Below are 25,340 nucleotides of genomic sequence, written 5' to 3'. Positions count from 1 at the left end.
GCCGAACTTGAAATTGACTGAGCCTAACATGAAATTGACTAAGCCCAACTTGAAATTAATCGAGCCAAACATGAAATTCACCAAGCTTAACATAAAATTCATCGAGCTTCACATCAATTTCACCGAGTCTAACTTGAAATTGATCGAGCCACTTGAAATTGACGATCAAGAATTTCATGAAAATATTTAAGTCGATCAAGAATTTCATGAGAATATTGCTAGTCGACAATATTCCCCAATGAAATTCATATTCAGCTCGATTAATTTCATGTTCGGCTCGGTCAATTTCATGCTAGGCTTGGTCAATTTCATGTGAGATTTGGTCAATTTCATGTTACCCCCGGTCAATTATATGTGAAGCTTAGCGAATTTCAAGTGAGGCTTGGTGAATTTCATGTTCGGCTCGGTCAGTTTCATGAAAGAAATTAACCGAGCCTCAAATGAAATTGACTGTGCTTAACATGAAATTCATCGAGCCTCACTGAGCTTAGCATGAAAATGATTGAGCCGAACATGAGTGAAATTGACCGCGAACATTGTGAAATTGACTGAGCCAAACAGAAGCCATTGACCGCGAACTGAGTGAAATTAACCGATAACTACTTGAAATTGACGTCTTCAACTGAGTTAAATTGATCGCGAACATCATGAAATTGACCGAGGACTCAGTTAAATTGACCGAGCCTCAAATGAAAATGACCAAGAACTTAATGAAATTGATCGCGAACATTGTGAAACTGACCGATAATTGATTGAAATTGACCGAGAACTTGCTTAATTTGGTGAAATTCACCGATGACTGAGTGAAATTGACCGCGTACTGAGTTGAATTGACCGATAAGTGAGTGAAATTGATCGAGAACTTGCTTATGAAGTTGTCGGTCAATTTTAAGCAGCTATCAGTCAATTTGACTTAGTTCTCGGTCAAGATGTTAATTTCAAGTAGTCCTCGGTCAATTTTACTTAGGCCTCAGTTAATTTCACTCAGTTCGCGGTCAATTTAACTCAGTTCGTGGTCATTAAAAAACTTAGTTTACGGTCAATTTAATTCAGTTCATGATCAACTTTAGTCGGTCCTCAGTGTATTTCACTCGGTCTTCGTTCTTTGTTTAAAAAAGCCTCAAAGTGGGGTCATTTGAGCATTGAATTTGCCTTATTTTTTGGGACATGCCCTAAAATGTTTAAATAAAATAACTAGATTATGGACGGTGCGGATATATCATATAAAATACGGCGAGGGTCCACATGATGAAGTCAAGGATTTGAAATATATCTGTCATTCGTAGCTTTTTTTATGGGGGCACCATTTTCTTCCTATCTTGGGTTGACAAAAGTTGAAATGATGTGGCAAGTGTATTATTGACTAAAGAAAAATATACCGAAAATGAGGATTTTATTGCCAGGGCGGACAATTATAAAGGGGAGAGAAGATATTAGAAAATGAAAGTTTACTGGTAGGGTGAACAATCACAAAGAGGAGAGAAGAAATCAGAAAATGAGAGTTTTTCTCATAAGGTGGACAATCACAAAAAGGAGAGAAGAATCAGAAAATGGTGGTTTTATTGCTAGGGTGAAACGGTGTAAGGGGAATAACAACTCTCGAAGTTGCATTTCCGATGAAACGGGGGTATTTTGGTTCGGTGAAAAGTAAATGTTACATTAAGGAATTAGTTTGGTAAAGTTTGGAGGTAACAACATAGTTAAGTGGCTTAAAAGTGAGTCATATACTCGGAGAAAGCTTTATTTTCATACACGAGTCCGTTCAAGAGTCTTATCTAAAGCTCAACCCCACATAAAAGCAGTGGGGAAACATTCCTACGGGTCATCGAGACGCTTATTTCCCATCCAAACTATTTTTAAGGTCACACGGATGGGAAAAAAAAGCAAAAAATCAGATTCATCAGAAACTCCCTTGACTCGAGAAGGTTTCAATGGTAGAAGTTCAATCCCCACTGCTTTCTGCAGTGTGGTCCACTTGAGTTGGACGCGGGTTTCCTGCAAAAGCCTTTCACAAGAAGTTCCTGCGCAAGGATGCTGCGTGGGACCTACCGAGATGTTTTTGTAAAATCCACCCCGTCCATTCGTTTTGAGAGATCATTTTAAGATGTGAGACCAAAAAATAGTTTTATTTAACACTCATATGGGCCACACGAGAGGAAACATTGGGTATTTAGTGAGAACCATTGAATCATTATTTTGGCCATAAAAGTTCTATATCAAGCTATATTTTTGGTGTTTTCACTTCATCACATTCGGAATGACATTATAAACGATTTGGATAGCATATAAACATTAAGATGGAGTCCAGGAAGGTTTCAACGGTGGGAATTTCTTTCCCCAATTTTCCCTCTGGTGTGACCCACTTGAGTTTTGTATCCACCTAATTTTTGATCCCACGTCTTAAAATGAGTTCTCAAAACCGATGGATGGAATGAATTTCTACCATACATTGCAGTGGGCCCCACCCAGCATACTTGCGCAGAAACTCCCTGCGAAAGGCTTTCGCAGGAAATCCGCGTCCACTTGAGTTTTGGATTAGTCTCATTTTTGGTATAAATCGTTAAAACGTTCTCACCATATGGACGGACGGTTTGGATATGACACATGCATCATGGCGGGCCCACAAACTTGGTGACGTCAACACACCACCGACGTAGGTGATGTGTGACACACCACGCAATCCATTTCCCGACCTGACGCCCCCCTCCTTTCAACTTGCCACTGTCTCTCCTCTTCCGTCCGACCTCAACCCGAGCTCCATTCGATCCGCGCCTCCGCTTTCCCTTTTTGAACTTGCCAGTCTCTCTCTCTCTCTCTCTCTCTCTCTCTCTCTCTCCGTCTTCAACCCGGTCTCTCCATTCGATCAGTAATGACGTAAAACCCCTTCATCCTCTTCTCAGATCGTCACCAAAGAAATGGATGGTGACGACGCTCTGCCTTCCCAACCAGGAAGGCCCTCGTTTATGGACCCCACGGTGCAGATTTCCCCATCCAAGATCAACTCCTTCCCATCTCGCATCAGTTCCTCCTCTTCCATGAGAACTTCCTCCAACATCGATTCTCCGTCCTACCTACACACTCACTCTTTAGGCATCAACCAGAGCCTAGCCTCGATCCTCAACAACCCCCATGTCGGTAAATCTGGCGTCTATGGCTCCGATGCCTCCTGGTCCAGCTGGTGGTCCTCTGCCACCGCCAGTTCCGCAGAATTCGCTCCTTTGAACGTCACCAAGCCTCTATCTCCCGACGTGTCCCGCTTGGATTTCCAGCCGTACCTCGCTTCGATCTTGGAATCCTACGGCCGATTTGAGGACATACAGCACCATTGCAGCGAAGAGAGCAGGAGTGACATGGAGATCAAGGGACAGGGCGAAGCCCTTGTCGCTTGTCTCAGGGAAGTCCCGTCTCTTTATTTCAAGGAGGACTTCGCCTTGGAAGATGGGGCCACGTTCCGGGTCGCATGCCCATTCGCATCTGCCCCCGAGGAGAACGCGGCCTTGCAGGAGAAGCTCTCCCATTACCTGGACGTTGTAGAGCTGCACTTGGTGAAGGAGATCTCACTCCGGTCGGACTCTTTCTTCGAAGCACAGGGGCACCTCCAGGATTTGAATGTCGAGATTGTTGACACCTGCGTTCGGATCCGGGACCTGAAGGAGACTATGACGCTCCTGGATGCGGACCTGGTGGAGTTGGCCCGCCAGATTCAGGATCTGAATGCGACGAGGAGCAATCTATTGGCCCTTCAGCAGAAACTGAGGCTCATATTATATGTCAACCAAGCACTTTCGGCGCTGAAGCTGGTACTCCCTTCACTTCCTCTTGCCAGCTTCTTGTCATTTTGTCCACCTTTGTTTCCTTCTGCATCTTATTCACCACTCCACATTTCTGGATGCATCACCATAATGTCAAGCTTTTCAAGCGTGTGTCATGGCATTTGGATGCATACAATTGCCACTGATTGGATGGATGAGATTGTCCATTGGAATGATGACTGTAACATTGCCATCCACATTGGCAACAGTATGGAATAATGAAGGTGGTCAACACCAGCACAGATTGATAACCTGTACCCAAATGATGCTAATTTGGCCCAAGCATTGATAGAACTTGATGCAGAGTAAAGGAATGTAGCACAAGCTTCATTTCTCTTGTCATGACTGTGAATGTACCCACCAGAGGGTGGGGGTGGTTCTTTCATTGGCATGTTTCTTGACATCGCGAAGATAACTTGCCATTAGGGTTTAGAATCTTTCATTTTCCTTTGAAATCTCCATCTGTTGGGGAGTTTTAATTTACTATTATAAGTTTCAGGATTCACGAATTATACTACTGAAGGCTTCGTGCTTGTATCTAATGAATGTATACAATGGTCAAGGAAGCGATTGAAATGACAATTTTGTGGGAGCCATGTGCAAAACTTTTGCTGACTGTCCTTTGGTCAGGTTGCAAGAGGCATTAGGATCTATCCCATCCCTATTTTAAGGCGCTTTCGTTAATTAGAGGCAGATGCAGTGTTGTCATGTGTGATCGCATAAGCCATGATTATGTGATTATGCCATCGCATACTCAGTATGCAATGGACTTTATGTGATTATGCCATTGCATAATCAATATGCAATGGACAATTTTTTTTTCTTGCTTTCTTCTCTCTCCCTTTTTGTTGATAAATAGGTACTCCCACCTCCATTTTCCTTACTTTGTTACTCTTTTACTCTCACTCACTCTAATACTTTCACAAGCTCTTTAACTCTTTTAGTCTGTTACTCTCTCTCCCTCACACACACATTTTTGAGTATATGCATTCATTTTAGTACTTGTTAGCTGATTTGTTAAGCTGTTATAATCTAATAGTCTAATAGATGTAATAAATATAGCAAAATTATAAGGAAATTGTTATTAAAACCATAAAAAATTCCCTACACTTATAGTATTTTTACAGATTTTTTTTTAAATAATTTGTTTCCTTGATTTTTCTAATTTTTTTAATTAAAAACACAAGTTTTGGGAGTTGTGCCATTGCATAAGCTCGCACTCCCCTTGGGTTACACGTGATCGCTTATGCCATTCAACAACATCGGGCAGATGTTGGATGGTATCTTGGTTGCTAATGAGCTTATTGATTCTAGATCTAGAAGGGTGAAGTGGGATTTATGTGCAAGATTGACATGGAGAAGATATGCAACCATTTCCGTTGGGATTTTCTTACCTGCTCTTAGGAGAATGGCTTTTTATAAGAAGTGGATGGGTTGGGTTAATGAATGCATCTCTTCAGTATTGTTGTCAATTTTGGTGAATGGGTCACCAACTGGTTTCTTCTAAAGCGCGAGGGGCCTTTATTAGGCTGATTCCTTGCACTGTTGGGGTCGGAGAGAAAACACGTTATGAAGAGATATGTTAAAATCATTTTGGGGGCAAGTGGCTGGTGGAGGAATTATCCCAGCTAAATTGGGAGATTAGGACTATGTGTCTGGTTCAATTTATTTAGTGGAGGAACTTGGTCCGCTGCCCATTGTCTGCTGACAAGCGCACACTAAATCATCTGTATCTGACTCAAACAACATCAGAATTACGTGTTCTTGGGCTTGGAAAGCTAACTCAAGCGTTCACTGAGTCATCCGTATTTGACTTAACCGGTATTGGGGACCAATTTCATTTCATCTTGATTTCTTTTGGTGCTCTAAAAGCAGGCTGGAAGTTGTTGATCATGATTTGGACAGATAATTGGTATGTGGTGCCCACAAGTTTGATGTGGGGTTTGCTGGGGCCGAGATTTAGCCTCAAGGTGTGTTCGGTCAGGGGACTCCTCTTGTCTATCTTTGTTACAACTTTGATGAGCCCAAGTGAGGAGAAAACATGTAGCAATCTAGATTGTCGGAACAGCTTAGAATGGTTCTTCAATGTCTTCTCAGGTTGAAGATGTAGATCCATATGTGAACCATCAATAATCTTTGTCCTCAGCTTGGTCTAAAGTCAACACAATCAATGATGATGATCCCCCATGCAATGCATTGAAAACACGAGTCTTTGAAGCATTTAGTCATGAGTCCTTTGGCTATCAATGATGAAGAAAATTTGTCCTGAATGCTGCCTGAGATTGTGTTTAGTTTGACTTATCTAGTGGAACAAATTTCTCCACGAGATCATAGGATTTGGACAAACTGTGCAGATATTCCAAATTGGCAAAGAAACTTCCTCCTCTAGCTACTTGTGTTAGGGAGATTCAACTTAGCTGGTTGGAAAACGTTTTCTCGTCAAATCCCTAGGCATTCACGATGAGTTTTGGTCTGCTTATGCAGTCCTTATGCTCACGTGTTGGAAGGAAATTATTTGGAGGGTTGGTGGGCCACACATGGTGCTGAAAGATTCCCAAAATTAGCAATTTCCACGTTTTTCTTGGTTGTTTCTTTTATTTTGATTGGCTTTTAGTTTTAGGGTTTTATTTTAATTGGTAGATTGTTTTAAGTTTGTCTCTTATTGATTAATTAGGCTTAGGGTTTTATTTGATTGTTTAAACTATTGTGGAGCTTTCCTATTTGTTAGAATTTCAATTAAAGGCCTTTTTTAAGTAGAGAGGAGGTAACTTTAAGAAAATTCTCAATTAAAAATCTCTACAGTTCTGTGTATTTGTTGAGATAGCCTTGAGCCTTCTGTTTTTCATTAGGTTTCATCATCTCAAGTTTGTTCAATGAGCTATTCAATGCGATGTGTCTTTTGTTACAAGTGGGCCACATGTGCAAGATTTGATGGGGCCCTATGTTTGTGACTTGACAATGGCGTGCAGTTGGAAAATTGAAGATTCCATTGTGGGTGGAGTGATTTTGCACTTGGAAAATTGTTAAGAATAAATGTCGTGGCATTTCCTAAGCATGCATGAGAAAGGATTCATGGGATAATGATGATTACTTATCATAGAGAAAGGGTGTTTTCTTTGAAGCTCCATTAGTGGGTGTTTTTTGGAAATTATTTTTGATCTTATGGGTGGATAGTCATTTTCTCTAGTTATGTTTGAGTCTTATGTAATCTCATGTGGTCCCAAGGTAGCTTGTGGTGAGGCCCTATGTGTTAGTTGGCAATGACATGTGGTTGGAAAATTGAAGACTCTCATAAGAGTTAAGTGATTTCTCACTTGGAAAATTGTTAAGAATACATGCCATTGCATGCTGGTAAAGGATTCATGGGAAAGTGATTAAAAGCTTGGGAGCTTTCATAATGTGTTATGAGAAAATGGTGTTTGCTTAGGAACTCTATTAGTGTGTGTTTCTCAAAAAATCATTTTGACTTTGTCAGTAGCTAGATGTTGTTTTGCTTTAGTTTTGTGTGATTTTAATGTAATATGATATGATCCCAACTCCAAAGGTGACTATTAAATGAGCATGCATTCTTGGGGAATAATATGATGTAAAGGAGGCCCAAGGGGAAAAAGTCTTTGAACATCCAATCCTTATTTGAACAAGTAAAAGCGTGTGTTTTGGTTGAGCATTGCCCCTTATAATAGCCCTTGTAATGAGTGCTTATCTATGAAGTTCTTGCAATCTTTTTTCCCTCTTAGCATCTCTCCCTCTTTCCAAATCAATTACATTCTTCAAGGCCACTCTCTCTAATCTACCTTGTTTTATTTCCTTTTTATTTTCAAGATTCCTGCTATCGTGGCTTTAAACATTGAGACTCCATAAGAACCTTTTGATGCCAACCCAATTGGTGTGAACTGACAATACATGTAGAAGAGAATGACGGTTAGCAAAGGACACCAAACGGAGACATACTGGGGGCTTGAAGATGGCTCGAACGAAGAGACCTACAGGAAGATCAAGGGTTCAACCCTCTCTCACACTCACACGAGCTAAGAAATGAAAAACATAAGAATTTTTATTCCAAACTCAATGCTTATGTCTCTTTACAGGAGCTTATTTATAAATGATCACACATGTCCTCTTATTTAACCTATACTCTTAAGTCTTAACTAATTAAAACACTTGCTTAATCCCAGAAACCAAAGGGAAAGGAGCTTGAAACAACTTAAAAGACTAAGAGATAAGTCTTAATAGGGAGTAAAGTCTATTTGGGAACTTCCACAAGTTGGGGTTGGCTTGTAAAGAAGAGGAAATTTTGGGCAGTGCATGCGGGGCAGACACGTTTCGTGGGTGTGGAAAAAACTATTTCCACGCCCGAGAGATGGGCGTAGAAAAAGTATTTCCGCATCCCGGCGGATTCACTCTTCTGATGTGCAGACTTCTTGATCTCCAATGCAGTTGTTGGGTGTGGAAAAAGCATTTTCGCGTTCTAATAGGGTTTCCAGCGAGCATGTGAGAAGTTATTCCGTGATCCAATGATGCGATCATTCTAAGTGGTGGGCCTTCTTTTGAGCTTGTTCAATGTTGTCCTGCCTTATGCTTAGGCCCATCGGATGGCTTGTACTCCAGTGCCGAGCTTTTCGACTATTCCCTTTTGATGATCCAACAAAGAAATGTGGGTTGTAGGTCGATCATGTTCGTTGGCTGGCTCCTGTTTGTAGGTCAGCCATGTTGATTGGTTGCTCTCTAATCGAAATGGTCTAACTTGTCTTGGATGGTAAGGATGATTCCATCATCCTCGGGTGGGAGAGAACTCGACCCCTAGTTTATACTTCTATCATCTTTGCCAGAATGAGTCACCTACTTACAGTGCAAGATGTTTAACATTAAAGGCATTTGCTGTGCAGATATGTCTAGGGAGTTGCAAATGATACGCTTTGACGTTGATTTTCTAAATGATTCCATATGGCTTAGTTTCCCTCTCCTTGGGCTTGTTATAATCCTTGATAGGAAACTGATCTTTCGTGAGTACGACCCACCACACAAAATCACCTTTTTCAAATATGGCTCAGTGATAGTGGCGGTCTTGTACTTTGCTTTGCTGGTTTCAATTTTCTTCTTCACTTCATCATGCAAAGCTTTAAGTTGGTTAGCATGACCCTTGGCTTTTGCGATTTACTCGCCCAACATATGGGATGGCCACTAGGTCAAGTGTACTGTTTGGGTTCTGTTTGTAGGTAATTTCGAAAGGACTCTTCCTGCTCGTCCGATTTTGGGAGCGGTTAAAAGTGAACTCCGGTTGGGGTAGTACTGGGTCCCATTCACGACCTCAGTTTGTCTGTCGATTTGTGGGTGATATGCACTACTAAAGTTTAGCTTCTTACCTAATCTTTTCCATAGACAACATTAGAAGTGGTTGGCAGACTTTGGGTCTTGGTCAGATGTGCTACTTGGAATCCCATGAAACCGTACGATCTCCTTGAGAATAGGTCCGCAATGTGTGAGGTATCCACCGTCTTACGACATGGAACAAAATGCGCCATCTTCGAGAAGCGATTAACTACAACCATGATGAAATCCGCTTTGAGTTGGGTACATGGAAGTCCTGACATGAAGTTGATGCAAAATCCTTCCACGGTGTGTGCGGAATTGGAAGGGGCGTATAGAGTCCAACATTTTTAGCTGCCCCATTCGACACTTGGCAGATGTGGCATTGTTTGACAAATCGGGTGATGTTTCATCGCATGCGTAGCCAATAAAAATTACTGTTCGCCAAGGTGAGCGTCTTGTCGCGATTGAAATGTCCATCACAATTCTTATATGATTCTCTTAAAGAGAACACACTAGAATGCATAGGCATTATCCCCTTGAAGAGAAACCCTTCATGGCATACAATACTCATCATTTGGCCCACTCTCAAGTTTGCGCACAACGCGACCAAAATTAGGATCCTCTATGCACTTCTTGAATTGCTTGAATCTTGGAACATTAATCTATAGTGTTTCCTGTGATACGGCCCAGGGCATCAATAACTCAGTTCAACACCTTAGCTTTGTGCTTCACAGAGGTGTACTGTTGCGAGAAAGATATCCACTTGGTGTGATGACTGTTGAGCTTGTGCTGCCTGCTAATGTACTTTAGTGCCTCATTGTTTGAGAAGCAAGGTGTACCAAATCGGTTACTTATCTACTGTAATGACGGATACGTAATGGTAACGATTGAGTCCGTTACGCGATACGGGGGTCGAAATGGTGACCCCTCAGTTTTTGGCTTAGATCGACTGTTATGAGGGCTGTGACGGCCGTTATGCCCCATAACGGCCGTTATTGCCTCGTAACGGTCAGGTCATAACGGTCATAAACGGCTAGTTTTTTTTTTTTTTTTTGGTTGTCTTTTTAAGTTGCGATTTTTCTCGTTTTGGCACTTTTCTCTTTCAAATTCTTTCCTAAGCTATTCTATTGCAAATTCCAACCACTCTTAGCTTGAATTTGAGGATCAAAACAAGTAATTTCAAGGATTTTGTTGAATCGAAGCTCCGTGGGTCATTTTTTGAAATTTTTTCAAAAATACATATTTATAGCTTTTTTGCTTTGAATCTCTGTTGTTATGGTTGAATATGATGCATTATTCAAATTAGAACATATGAATGTGCATTTTACATATTATGCAACTGATTATATATATATATTTGTATATTTCTTTAAAAATTTTTTGGACTACTTTCGGTCAATTTTTTAAAATTAGCAAACACCTACACGTGTGAGATATTTTGATATTCTGTAAGCCTTGGGATCAAGGGGGGGAGAGCTGGTCTAAGAAATTAGGAGGTTATGAATGTTGATGAAGATTTGGGGAAGAACCAAATGCATTATGGACAACTGTGATTTGTGGGAAAGGGCAAATAAAACTATTTAAGTTCATAATCCATGTCAACCAAATAGACCATTCATAGTAAGCTACAGCATTCAAGTCTTGATGTTATATTAAAAAAGAAAATGATCAAAAGACTACGTTACTCTAACATCATTGGGCTGCTGCATTGCTCTTTTAGTGCAACTGATGTGAATTAATGAGTTTTCAAATGAGGGTTTTGATGGCTTATGAAGTGACTTATTTGCATTTCGTCCCCTGCTGAGATGCTTGATGCTCATTTAATCTAATGATCATTAAAGAACTATGATGGATAGAATGAAAGTTAAATGCTACTCTTAATTATGTTGATAAATAATACATAATTGTTATTAGCATCCAAAGCATGGATAATCTTGAAAATAGGTTATAGTGTAGATGGTTGCTACAAGATGGGTCTAGCAAAGTTTCCTGTTGGGGGTGCCAAGTGCCAACTGTTTTATGATAATTCAAATTAATGTTTGTGACTCTTTGGAAGAGCAAATTACTGTTTGTACTTGCCATTTGTAGATCTGCATTTTTTTGATTATCATCTGTGCATGGGAACATTTATTGATCTAGTTATCTTGCATACAGCTTGTTGCAGCGGCAGATTGTGCTGGCGCTCTAGATGTCACCAATGACTTGCAGCATTTGCTGGTAAAATTAAATATCCAACTTGTTCCAAGATTTACATGTTTTGACTATTAAGATCCCATTTCTTGATAGGTTACTGTTTCAATATTTTTATGCGGTGGTTGCAAATTTTATTGATATCAATGCTATAGAGAAAGAGTAGTTTTGTTTTTCCTTGAACTTTTTCATTTTAAAGGCAAAAACCTAAGTTAAGCAGGTCATCATGACCTTTGGATTGTCAGACTCATGATCTGTCCTTGATCACAATCTCAAGAATGTATATGAAAAGCACGACATTTTACAGTCATGATTGGCCCATGACACAAGGCACATGCAATGGTTTAAAAAGCACACCAGTTGACTAATAAACAAGACCATAATTGCTGATTTGGATTGTACATGTATATATGGATAGCCACGTGTCATCTAATTTGAGCATCACACCAAAATGTAGAAAATACTTTTCAAGTGATAGGTTGTGCAGATCAATAGAGGTTTATTCCACCTGCCTGGGGTTTGGGCAAATGGCTAGCGTCGTGGGTTTGCTCCCCACAGACACAAGTTTGATTCCCCTCCCCGTGCTTTACCTGATGCACGTGGTTTGTGGGCAATTGCGTGCATCCGTAGAGTAGTCTTGCCTTAACAAGGGGTGGGGACACCTTGTCGTCATCAGAAAAAAAAGAGGTTTATTCCTGAACAAAATAGTAATAAATCACTTGTATTCGTCATCTATGCATAGGTTGCACAGTTCAATAGATCTGGAGCATAGGTTGTGCAGATCAATTGATCTGGAGTATAGGTTCCGGAGATGAATGGATCTGATTGCATACCTGAGTTATGGATTGCTTACAAAGTAGATTGGGACATGCATCTCTTATTGACAGATCTAAACCATAGATTTAAAGATTAGTTTAGGAGTGTGACTCACATGGGGGATTGGTCATATCGATCTCGTATTGATCTGGTGACTCATTTCATTGCGGACCAACCCCAATACAACTTAGATGATACCTTTGTATTGGATAATACTTAAAACTGCCATTCTAACATAGAGCCGTTTCCACATGCTACCAATAATGTGTCTCACCCAATCTTGAAATGGAAAGATTGAATAGGTTATTATGGGGCAAAATTTGGCTCGAATGTCTTAAGGTCTAAAAGATGGAAGGATGCACGGTTTGCATTTGGGATGGAAAGAAGGCCTGGTTTGTGGATTTAAGGCCTAAGGTTGGTCATATGGTTCATTTGAAGGAGAGTGCGGGCTGGATTTTTATTCTCTCTCTCTCTCTCTCTCTCTCTCTCTCTCTCTCTCTCGAGAGAGGGGTGGGTGGTTTGGGTTTTAGATTTAGGGTTTGGGATTATCGTTTGGGTTAGCAGAATTATGCCTAAGGGTTTCAGATGTGTGTGGATAAAAGATGAAAAGGTTTAAAGGGGCTGATGATTGTAGATCTAATACTGGATGACTACGGCTTAGGGAAACAAGAGGTGGTGGTTAGGTTTTCTTAAGGTGGCACAACTAGGGTTTATGAAGGTGGAAAGGGTCGGTAAGGGCCTGGGTATGCTTTTATTAGCTACAATGAGAGAATTTTATTAAGAAAGAGAAGGAAAATACAAGAAAGCTAATGATGATGAAACATTGGGATAAAAAGAAACAAATTGACCCTTTACCATTCACAAAAGACTTTACAAAGATATTAGTAGGAATCTTAGAGGATTTACCCATCAACTAGAAGGGCATTTGCTTTTTTTTTTTTTTTTGAAAAGTCGCAATATATATATATATATATATATATATATATATATATGAAAAGAGAAGGAAATACAAAAAAAGAGAAGACAGTCCGCTGAGAAAGTAGACTCTACTAGACTCTAAGAAAAAGAAAATCACAATCCGCTAAGAAAAAGAAAATCACAATCCTTACATGAATAGCCCATTCTATCATTAACCGCTTCGCCTTACTAGCTATAACTGCTTCAGAGTTTGAGACATCCCTAATGCATCTTCCGTTTCTTTCTTCCCAAATTGACCACCAAACTTCAATAATGGTTCTTTCTTCCCAAATTGACCACCAAACTTCAATAATGGCCATTCTCCACAACCGAGTCTTTTGCTTGCCCAATCTAACCCCATGCCAGGCTTTTAGGAGATGACTCACCGAGCTAGGAAGACACCACTTAATATTGAAACGACTAAAGAATTCTGACCAAATCCGAATGATAAAAGGACAGAAAAGAAGCAAATGATCGATCGATTCTTCATCCTTCATACAACAGAGGCAAACATTAAATATAGACATCCCCCTTTTTCTCAAATTGTCAACCGTGAGAATCTTCTAATTCCCAACCAACCACCCAAAAGAGGCAAACTTTGGAGGAACCGAGTATGTCTATATGTGATAAGATGGATGATCGTCTTTTGGAGACAACTCGTGGTCCGACAAAATGTATAGTGATTTAATTGAGAACGTGCTGGACTTCTCCGCCCTCCAGCTTAACCTGTCTGAACTTTGCTGATTTGGCATGCCCCTGTAAATCCGATCAAGGAGACCCACGTACTCATCAACCCCCCAATCATGGAGGTTTCTTCTGCAAACCACGTTCCATTTTATCTTCCTGGCAGAGATAGAGAAGCACCTAGCTACAGAGATAGCTGGATTAGGGGCGAGGAGGAAAATATTTAGGAAGTCTTCTTTCAAGGGCACATCTCCCACCCAACTATCTTCCCAAAACCAAATATTATCTCCCTTGCCTAGGACAAACCCGATACCTTTAAGAACCTCATTTTTCATAGATAAAATCCCTTTGCAAAGGGTTGAGGCCCTATAGAGAGTTGAATCCTTGGTCCACCAACCCCCAACTGACTTGCCATATTTACCTTTGATAAGCTTATTCCAAAGACTTTCACCTTTTGACCCTAGTCTCCAAATCCACTTCCCTAGGAGAGCCCGATTCATTTTCTTGAGATCTGTTATCCCCGCTCCGCCTTGTTAGAACTGCTTGCACACCTGATTCCAATGAACGAGATGGAACTTCTTCTTCTCTTCCTTGCCATGCCAAAGGAATTCCTGTTTTAATCTTTCTAGACTTGCCAGAATTGAGGCCGGGCATCTGAATATTGAATAAAGACATAAAATATAGATGCAGATTTGAGAGAGTGGCCTTAATAAGAGTGAGATGGCCTCCCAAAGATAAATGTCTACATTTCCATCTAGCCAGGTAATTTTCGAACCTATCAATGACCTTATCCTGTAAGGATTTTGGAGGCGATCCTAAGCATAACGGGAGGCCTACAAAAGAAGACGGAAACGTAACTGAAGAGCACCTAAAGGATTCCGCAAATTTGCTAACCTCTTCTTCCTTCAAATTAACCCCAAGCATCTTAGATTTCGCCATATTAACCCTTAAACCTAAAACGGCCTCGAAACATCGGATTGTAGTACGCAAGTTTGCCACCTTTTCTAAATTTGCTTCACTGAAGATCAGGGTATCATCTGCATACTGAATATGAGATATCAGAGTAGGCATTTCTCTCACTCTGATGCCACCTAAAATCCTTGCCTCCTGACCTGACTGTAGCATTTTGGAAAAGGCCTCCCCCACTATGAGGAAGAGAAATAGGGACAAAGGATCGCCCTGACGAATGCCTCTCGAGCTTTTAAAAAATCCTTTTGGGGGTCCGTTTAGAAGAATCGAACAGTAGGCCCACCCTACACACTCTCCAATCCATCCTCTCCATTTCTCGCCAAAACCCATCCGCCTCAGCATGTACTGCAAAAAGCCCTAGTCCACATGGTTTTATGCCTTTTCAATATCCAACTTACATAGAACCGTCTTCGATCTATCTTTGTGACTAGAATCCAAACATTCATTCACAATAAGAGCACAATCAATAATCTACCTCCCCAGGATGAATGCACTTTGATTTCCAGAAATAAGTTTCCCAATAACCTTCTTCAAACGAGATGCCATAACTTTCGCCAAGATTTTATACGGCCCCCCTAGCAGACTAATCGGTCTGAAGTCTTTGAAAGAGGCCGCCCTCGAAACTTTCAGAATTAGCGCCATAAAGGAGGCCCCCAAGCCTTTTGATAGTTTGCCCCTATCATGAAACTCAAAAAATTCCATAATATTATCTTTGATCAATTCCTAGAAAGTAAGATAGAAACGAATGGGGAATCCATCTGGACCTGGAGCCTTGTCTCCTCCTAAAGAATCCACAACCAACCTCACTTCTTCCAAACTAAATGGGGATTCTAGTGCTTTGGCGTCTTCAACTGACAGACCGTCCATCTGAAGGTGGTCCAGTAGAGGCCTATTCCATCGTTCTCCCCTAAGCGGGGAGTTGAAATACGCTATTGCCTCCTCCGCTATTTTATCTGTCTTCAATACAGCAGTCATTCACTATTATGCTGCTGATTCTTTGTTTTTTTTTTTTCTTCTGGCATGAATACTGGCTGTACTATGGAAATATTTAGTATTTTTATCTCCCTCCTTTAACCACTTGGCACGAGATCTTTGTTTCCAGGCAATTTCATTTTCAAGCACCCTGGGTGACAAAGACTGAATAAGCTGAATTCTTTTGGATAGGATCTTAGGTGACATGAGACCATCTTTAGCTCCAACATCTATCGCTTGCAACTCCGACATAATCGATTTCGTTTCTGATTCCCTTTTGAAAAGCACTTCCTGTTTCCACCGCTTAATTTTGTCCTTCAGCATTTTGAACTTGCTGCACAGCCTATATCCAACAAAACCTTCGACATGAAATCCGCCCCACCAATTGGAGACCAATTGAATAAATCCTTCAATATTTAACCAGGAAGATTCAAATCTAAATGGTTTCGGGCCCCAGTTATGCTCCTCAGTTGACAGCATCACGGGCTGTGATCTGATGTTGTTCTCGGGAGGACTGACTGAGAGGCAAGAGGGAACCATTCCAACCAGTTGGAAGAAACTAAAAATTTGTCCAGTCTAGAATGGGAAGGATTCACTCGACCATTGGTCCAAGTAAATCTGGAACTGAGCAGAGGAAGGTCAACAAGTTCCTGATCATCTATCCAACTCGAAAACGTATGCATCGCTAGAGAGACCTTCCTACCATGGGATTTTTCTTCTACATATCTGACTATGTTAAAGTCTCCAGCAAAATAGCATGGGCCTGGAAATCTCTGCCTTTTAATACTTAGCTCCTTCCAGAAATTTGTCCAATTGGCCTCAAGAGTGGGACTATAAACTGACGAAATGAGGCACTTAAAATTAGATGATCTATCTTTCAGAATAATCGAGACCGAGAAGATATCAATCCAAGAACTCTCCAACAGCCATTGGGAAGATTTCCATGCTATCAAAATTCCTCCTGCACTTCCATTGGCATCCAACACCACCCTTTTTGCGTCTGCAATCTTCCAAAGCGAACCCATAATCCTATCATTAAAATATGAACTTTTGTTTCCTGGAAGCAGATAACGTCAGCATTTCGCGACCCACAAGAATATTTAATTAGCCTTCTTTTCTCCTTCGACCCCACCCCTCTAACATTCCAAGAGATGATCTTCATTGAGGAACTGAGTTGCCCCAAATACCTTGAAGCTCTGTAAGCTTAGTGAATTCAGACACTAACCCCGCAGACGATGCAAGACGCTGTAGCTCTCTATTGCCTCATTGAGGAACTGCATTGCTAATGATCCAAAGATAAATGATAACACGAAGATATTGAAACTATAAATCTGTGAGACTTCTAATTTGTCTCACCAAAGTTTGGAATTGCTAAATCAAACAAGCATTTATCAATTTCTTGAAAGTGGATAACCTATTCATACGAATGAAAATTGATGCTCGCGATAAAGGTTACCAGAAGTAAATGAATTGAATAAATGAATCTACACAACATGAGGTACTGTATTGCCAATTTTACTTAGTTTTGAGATTGGGCATTTTTAACATGCACTCCAGTGTCTTGACTAAAAAACTTTCTTTTACAACAGGCGTTTTAGATAGTAGATAACACTATCTCATGCCTTTATTTCTTTTAAAGAACTCGTAGGGACATAGATTGGAGATGCATTTTATTCTTGGTGATGTAGATTGGAGATGCATTTTATTCTTGGTGACGTACATTGGAGATGCATTTTATTCTTGGTTTGCTGTTAAAGTGGTTCAAGGCTTGCCTTCTGGCTTCAACTCATGCTGCTAGAGAGTTGACTTTCCTCCCAACACCTTTGTTAATGCATATATGCAAAAATATTCAAAGATAACTAACTATAGTTGATCATCCCAAGTCCTATTTTCTTTATTGTTTAGTTTGTTATCTTTTTATAATCCCTTTTTTTTTTTTTTTTTTTTTGTTTAACAGGATGGCGATGATCTTACTGGTCTCCATTGTTTTCGTCATCTTCGGGATGAATTGGCAATGTCTATAGATTCCATAAACAGGTATGTCTACAGAGATCTCTACATTTTTGTCCTTTCGAAAATTTAGCACCCCACGCAAGAACGAGGATAAGTATGTTATTTTATCTTCATGTTTGATTGCCAATTTCATGGAAATCGGAAAAAAGGGTAATTGGTAGTATTGTATATAATTCATTGAAATTGCAATATAATAATTAACAATTGATTGCAATCTTCTAGAAAAGTTCAAATACAACATAGTTTGGATGCCAAATGGACATTTTGGTTTCATAAAAAGGAAAATAAAAATTTACAGCAATTTTCCAAAGCTTCTAAGCAATGACTTCTAGGAAGCATTATTTGCTTCTCAAACGTCCACTTTGATATATGAAGAACTTGTTTGGACATTTGGACATTTCTTTTCAGATTGTTGAGGACAAGTTCTAAGCATTATGCAAGATTAGTCCTTTTATGCTTTAGTTATAACCTCAAAATGAATGTAATGAGGAATTATGAAATATTAAGGTACTTCTGGTATTTTTAAATGATCGATGTTTAGGATTAAAGCCTCTTAAAAAAGCGTTTAGGATTAAAAGCTGTATTCTGTGTGGGAGTAATGGTTGAGTTTACAAGATAGATTAGGGGGTTGTGCAGATGATTACATGTTGCTAACTTTTCAACAGGGGTCTTTTACTCGTTAGATGAGCAAGTGGAGATCGTGTAGTGTGTGTGAGTGATCCAGGGTTCAATCCTGGGTAGTGTTACCGCTAAAAAAAAAAAAAAGGCAATTCCCGTTTCCTTCGTACGACTAACATTTTGTCTTCTTTTAAAATTTTCTTTCAATCGCATTAAATTGGTACTAGAGTACCATTATTGGGATTTGGTGGCATGTTTAGGCTCCAATCACGTCTACCCAGGTGCCTCTTATTCTTCAACCATGCTCGAACTTTTACTCCTGCTCTTTCTTCCAAGGTAGTGTCAATACTTGCTAAGCAAGCTAGGATCCTTTCCTTCTTCTTATCTTGGGTTACCGTTGTGCATTGGCAAGCTGGCTAAGCATCTTTGGGACAGAGTTGTTGAAAGAATAGAGAGAAAATTATCTAGTTGGAAGCATCGCTATCTTTCGTTGGGGGTCCGTCTGACTCTTATCAAATCGGCCTTCTCCAATATGCTGATTTATTTCATGTCTCTTTTCAAGTGTCCTAAGTTTTGGATAGACTAGAGAAATTGAGGAAGAATTTCTTTTGGAAAAGGACCGGGGATTCCGCCGAGTTTCATTTGCTTAAATGGAAGGAAGTTTGCAAGTCATTAGTGGAGGGAGGGGCTGGTTTGAAGTGTTTGGATCTTGTGAATGTTACTCTTCTCGGAAAATGGCATTGGAGGTTTGCTTCCAAGGGTGGTAAGCTATGGAGAGAGAGAGTTATTTCCAAATATGATGTTCCACTTGGTGGTTGGGGTATTGAATCCTCTTCGCTTTATCATGCATCTCATATATGGAAGGCTATCTTGTATCCGTTTTTGGTTAGACACTTGGTGTGGAGATAGACTGTTCCAGTATCTTTTCCGGGATTGGCCCATCTTGCCCCCAATCATTTCGTCACGGTGAATTGTTGCTTTTCTTTTATTGGTGGTTCAATTATTTGGTCTCCCCCTTCTCGGCAGAGTCTTTCGGACGAGGAACTGAATGAACTTCTCTTTTCCTAATCTGTTGAACCTTAGCCTGCCCTCGCTTCAAGATGAAGACTCGTTGGTTTGGACAGCCCATCCCCCGGTTATTTCTCCGTGCGCTTGTTCTACGGGCTGCTCTTTCGGCTCGAGTCTTCCCATTGTGGCTAATCGCATTCTTTTCCTTATTTTCATTGGTCTTATAGTGCTCCTCCGAGGATTGTGACTTTCGCTTGGCTTGTGGGTAGGAAAAGAGTTCTAACTATAGACAACCTTCAAAGGAGGTCTCTCATCCTCCATAACATGTCTCGTGTGCATGAGGGAAGTGGAATCCATTGATCATCTCTAGGGGTGTACACGAACCGAGCAAGCTCGGTTAGCTCGCTCGACTCGACTTAAAAATGCTCGATTTGACTCGGTTTGAAGCTGAGTTCGAGCTGATTTTTTGAGCTCGAAAATGAGTTCGAGTCAAGTTCGAGCAGGCCCTAGCTTGACTCGACTCAGATCGAATCCAGCTCGAATCAAACTTAGATCGAACCAGTTTGGTGACTCGGTTACTTTGCCATTGATGTTGCTCACCAAGTGTTTGATAAAATGACCTAACGAAGTGTGGCTGGTGGCAAGGAAGGTATGTACATGAAACAAATACCATTTTTTTCTTGGTTTTTCTTGGCTTTTATGTTGCTTAGAAGGTGTTTGATAAAATACCTGTAAAACCATTGCTTCTGTTTCACATACAAAGGGATTTTAAAGGTGCAGTCCAGGTGTTTGTCGAAATGCCTCAATGGCGAACTCGGCCCGAGCTGCTGATCGAATTGAGTCGAGCTGGCCAGTCAGGCTCGAGGACTGAGCCGAGCCGAGTTCGAGCTGAGGTCAGCTAGTGGCCGAGCCACCTTGAGCTGAGGCCAACTCAACTCGGTTCAACTCAATGTACACCCCTAATCATCTCTTCATTCATTATACCTTTTGCCTGGCAAGTATGGCTGCACTTCTTCCGCATTTTCCGTATCTCGTGGGTGATGCCGTAGTTGGTTGATCAACTCTTCTGGGCTTGGCATGGGAGCGGAGTGGGAAAGTCCCGGATATCCATTTGGAGACTCATTGCGATGAGAACTTTATGGTTCATTTGGAGGGCTTGTCATAGTTGCTGCTTTCATAACAAGGAATGCTCTACTCTAGAAACTATTCATATGATTGCAAATGCTGCATCAGAATGATTTTTATTATTATTTATTTTTAAAATCAGCTACACATGCTGATCTTTCCTCTTGGTTTTCTTTTTGATTCTTGTATTTTTTCTTGCGTTCGTGGTCTTCAATAAAATTTCTTTGTTCTCTTAAAAAACTTGCTAACATTAAGAAACAAATGCTTTCCTGCGCCTGCACTTGAATCTACTATCTATTCCCTTCATCCTTCATGCAACTCTAGATGGCGCACTCAATCATAGTTGTGTCAATCGCCATCAACATTCTCAATTTGTTCATCCTCAACCTTAATTTTGATGGGAACTTGTTTTAAAATCCAAGGTGGGTGCACTCGGTGTGTAGTGTGGGCTTACAATCTGGGATCATATGGGGAGAAGAATTTCATCAGACCTCTCTCTCTCTCTCTCTCTCTCTCTCTCTCTCTCTCAACTTGGAAATGTTAATGAGATTCGAACTCATTTTTTGGGCCTGATAATGGTGGATGGCATGTCTGTTTATGCTATAAGACGGCCAAACAGAATAATTTGAATTACAAATTGGATCGAGGAGATAAAAGAGTTGGCTAGAATATCTCACACGCTTGAGGAAGCACACTAGGAGTGGATGTGCTTGCTAAATAAGGGGTTAATATCAATATCGTCAAATCGCCTAAGCGATTGTATGCAATCACCATGTGCGATCGCTTATGTGAATGCACATTTTTTTATTTTTATTTTTAATTTTTTAAAGTAAAAAAAATGGAAAAAATTCTGAAAAAATTGGGAAAAATTACTGTAACTAACCCATATTGTTTTTCTAATCTATTTCTTTCTAATTTGTGTAATTATTAGTGGTACTTGGTACCTTATCGACTATGGTACTATCTAAGCTATTATAAGTTAATAACCAATATGTAAAAAATAATAATGAGTCAACAACTTATTAATTTTTTTTTTTTTTTAATTGAGAAATGAAATCTTGAAGAATGAAGATTACTATATACATTACTTACGATAACAAGTTACAAGTTACAACTTACAAATTTACAAATTACAATACAAGTATACAACCTACAATTACATTTTCAAAATATACGGATTACTATTTACATCGATTCCTCTCCCATTTTCACACATCACCACCACCATCATCATCGTTAGAGTTATCTCTTTCTTCAACGTACACTTCATCTTCTTCTATTTCTTCATCATCTGTCCACACAAGCTGCTCATATACGTCCAATGGTTGAGCATCTTTTCTTATACTTCTTTAATCTCAATCTCATCTTCTTGACCTTGACTGCTACTATGCCTTGTGCTATTACTTGCCCCCTTTTATGCTTTTGAGAACCTTTGCTAGGTGCCTATCCATAAGCGGCGTATTCGACTTGGGCCCATGTCAGGGACTCACTTGCAAAAACTAGATCCTCTGTCTCCACAAGCCATTCACCGTCTACCTCCAAATCATCAAGGTAGATAGGATCATAGAAATCAAGTTTTTCTCGCCTAGCCTGGAATCATTCTCTCATCTTTTGGTTATACTAGACGAAGTCTAGGTTATTTTCTTTTGTTCGAGACGATTTCTTTTTTCGTGTGAATCTGCTAAGCATTTGGAAATTTTATTAAAAGTGAATTAGAATTGAGCTAAGAATTGATGATTATTGTTTTCTTTTATGTTTAGTGAACCGAAATTGAATTATAGAACTTTAAGTCTTCAACTTACCAACTCGAATGTACTTTAGTTGTGCTGGTAACCATTCACAGGACATGTAAGGCCAAGAATTCTCATTGCTAGCCTTTGTAGTGTCGGATCCCTTCTATTCGAGTCAACTCCATACATTGACCACCAGCTAGTTGTGCAAATAAGTTTAAGTTAGACACTTAGACTTCTTACATTGTAAGTTGTAAGTTGTAACTTTTAAGAACTAAGAATGAAGAAGTAAGAACAACCGTATTCATACTTTGTAGAAATGCATACTTACTAGGCAATTTCATACTTTTATGCCTAATAACTCTCTTGAGAAAATCCTTGCAATCTTCATTTAAAGTCCAACTCTTGAGAAATCCTATCTCTCTTGTTTATCTGGAATCATTCTTTTCAAAACATCAAGAAAATCGACCATATGCGTCATTTATGTCATAGTCCGATTGACAGACGCAAAGAATACGGCTGGATTAAGGTTGTAGGCAGCCAAATACAATGGGGATGACATTTGGCTGCCCCATCTACTATCTATAATATCTAGGACGGGCTTATAATCATGTTCCTTATTGTTGAAGTGGTCTATGATCTTGTTTATGGCCCTTTCCAGCGCATTGTAAATATAGCCCACAGGTGGCTTTTCATCACCGTCCACCAATCACAACACACCTACTAAGGCTTTTGATAATTTTAAGGCCTTTATCACTTGTAGTGTTTAAATTATCGGCGATATTATCGAATTATCGTCGATAATTTCGGTATTGCTAGAGTTGCGACACCGAAACTCCCTTTTTTCGTTTCTCTTCCTAATATTGCCGATTTTTCGGCGATTTTATCGATTTTTTGCGAAAAGTCCAGTTGTCACTCAGTGTTCGCAATATCGGCCGATAGTATCGGTATCGCAGTCCAACGGAAGAAATATTCCGAAAAAATTGGAAAAAAAAAGAGAGAGAGGGAGGGAAACCTTCAATAGGGTGGATTTCTGCACCTGTAGAATAGATTGCCCTGATTGGAAACTGTATTTGGTGGGCCATTTGAATCGAAGCTTGCCATTCATAGGTTACCATAAAGAAGATCTTGATTCCTTTTTTTTCTTTCTTCTATTAGATTGTTACTTGAAAACAGAATTGATTTAGGAAGAAAATGCAGAAAAAAAAAATCCAGAGAAATCCGGAGATTTGGGGAAGAATCTAGGGTTTTAGGGTCTCTTGGATGAAAAATGGGTTCGGAGCCCCTTTTTTATCGGGCGCGGATGCGCTACTGACGGGTTGAGTAGCCAACTCGCTACTGAAGTGATGTCACCAAGTTCTATGGGTCCCACCATGATGTATGTTTTGTATCCACACCATCCATCCATTTTGAGAGACCATTTTAGGTCATGAGCCAAAGAATGATTCAAATCCAAATCTCGAGTGGACCCCACCACAGAAAAAGTGGAGAGAGTGACACTCACGATTAAAAATTTCTAATGGCCACAAAAGTTTTCAATGAAGCTGATATTTGTGTTTTACCTTATTTAATGTTTGTGTTAACTTATGAACAGATTGGATCTCAAATAAACATCATGGTGGACCTTAGGAAGGTTTCAACGGTGGGTGTAACTCACTCCACTGTTTTCCATGGTGGGATCCATTATAGTTTTGGATCTGCCTAATTATTCAGATCATGCCCTAAAATGTTCTCTCCAAATGGATGGACAGTGTGGATACAACACATACATCATGATAGGATTCACATAACTTGGTAACGTCACTTCAATAGCGAGTCTCGCTACTCAACCTGTCATATAGCTAATCCGCATCCTTTTTTATCGAGCATGGCTACCTGAGGCACGTATGTATCTTTTCACACGTGTAGTGGGCCTCCAATCTGAACGGTTCATGTGATGTGGCATCCCATCAAACTCCCAGGGACCAAATTTTACCCTGATCTAAAACTCTGGCGGGCCATAGCAAAGAAAGATGAAAATCAAGGGAGAAAAATGTTTTCTTTTATAATGGCCCACTGAAGTCTTAGATGAAAGCAAAAGTTGAACCATAGAAGTTTCATGGAGTGCTTCATCACTTAGACTGTTCAGATTTTGGACTCACATCACATATGATGAGTTCTGAGAAAGTTCTCACGATAACTCCACTGCGGGGAAAATCCGCGTTGGCGCGGATCAGGAACCTATAGATGGATGGTCTGTCAGGGCTCTGTAAGGCCCACCATGATATACTTGTTTTATCTACACCGTCCATCCATTTTGATATATTATTCTAGGGAATGAGCCCGAAATGTAGCCAGATATGAGGCTCAAGTGGTCCACACCACAGGAAGTTGTGGTGGGAATGATGACCATAGGAAGTTGTGGTGGGAATGATATCCATCGTTGAAGCTTTCTTGGGGCCCATTATGATGTTTCTTTTCCATCCAATTTGTTCATAAGGTCTAATAGACCTGGATGAAGGGAAAACATGAATATTAGCTTGCTCTAAAACTTATGTAGCCCCCGTAATTTTTTTAATGGTTGCCATTCAATGATCACTTTTTCATGTGGTGTGGTCCACCTAAGATTTGGATTTGTTTCATTTTTTGGCCCATACCATAAAATGATTTGTCAAAATGAGTTAACGGTGTAGATACCAAATCATTTTAGCTTATTATCCAAAAAATAAGCACATCCAATTATCAAGTGGACCATACCAAAGGAAAAAGTGGTGATTGACGATTAATGGGCTACAAAAGTTCTGGATCAATCATATATTTGTTTTTTTTCTTTGAGTTCATGTACTTTTACGTGTCTTAATTACTGTATGCTAGCTACATTTGTAATATATAAACTCATTTTGGTTTCTATTAAAGTGATTTTTTATGGCATCGCATGCTTTTTGGGTCCCATTAAATGAAAACTTATTATGTAATGTATTCTTTTCGCAATTTTTTATTCTTAAATATGTAAATATGTGTATTTAGCCATGTCTTGAAGTTTCATTGAAAAATTCCATCGTTTTCCCCATGTTTTCCTATTTTTCCCCGCATTTCAGGTTATCGGCGATATTATCGGCGATAACGATATTATATCTTTTATCTCTGGCTAGTGAAA

General features: G+C 39.9%; 1 protein-coding gene across 3 annotated transcripts in view; it reads left to right on the top strand.

Moving 5' to 3' along the window:
• Positions 1-2,697: 2,697 nt before the first annotated feature.
• The window catches only part of LOC131227551 (vacuolar protein sorting-associated protein 54, chloroplastic), a 143,932-nt gene continuing 121,289 nt past the window's right edge, over positions 2,698-25,340 (top strand). For 2 of the 3 annotated variants that reach the window (XM_058223353.1, XM_058223354.1), the window contains exons 1-3: positions 2,698-3,800; positions 11,277-11,339; positions 17,668-17,747. In XM_058223353.1, the coding sequence (XP_058079336.1) occupies positions 2,916-3,800; positions 11,277-11,339; positions 17,668-17,747 (1,028 nt within the window). In that variant the 5' untranslated portion in view covers positions 2,698-2,915. The remainder of the gene's footprint in view (positions 3,801-11,276; positions 11,340-17,667; positions 17,748-25,340) is intronic. The other variant, XM_058223352.1, reaches the window with a different exon arrangement.

This window comes from Magnolia sinica, chromosome 15 (genome assembly GCF_029962835.1).
Source record: "Magnolia sinica isolate HGM2019 chromosome 15, MsV1, whole genome shotgun sequence".
Lineage (NCBI taxonomy): Eukaryota > Viridiplantae > Streptophyta > Magnoliopsida > Magnoliales > Magnoliaceae > Magnolia > Magnolia sinica.
This window is presented reverse-complemented; position numbering and strand designations above follow the sequence as displayed.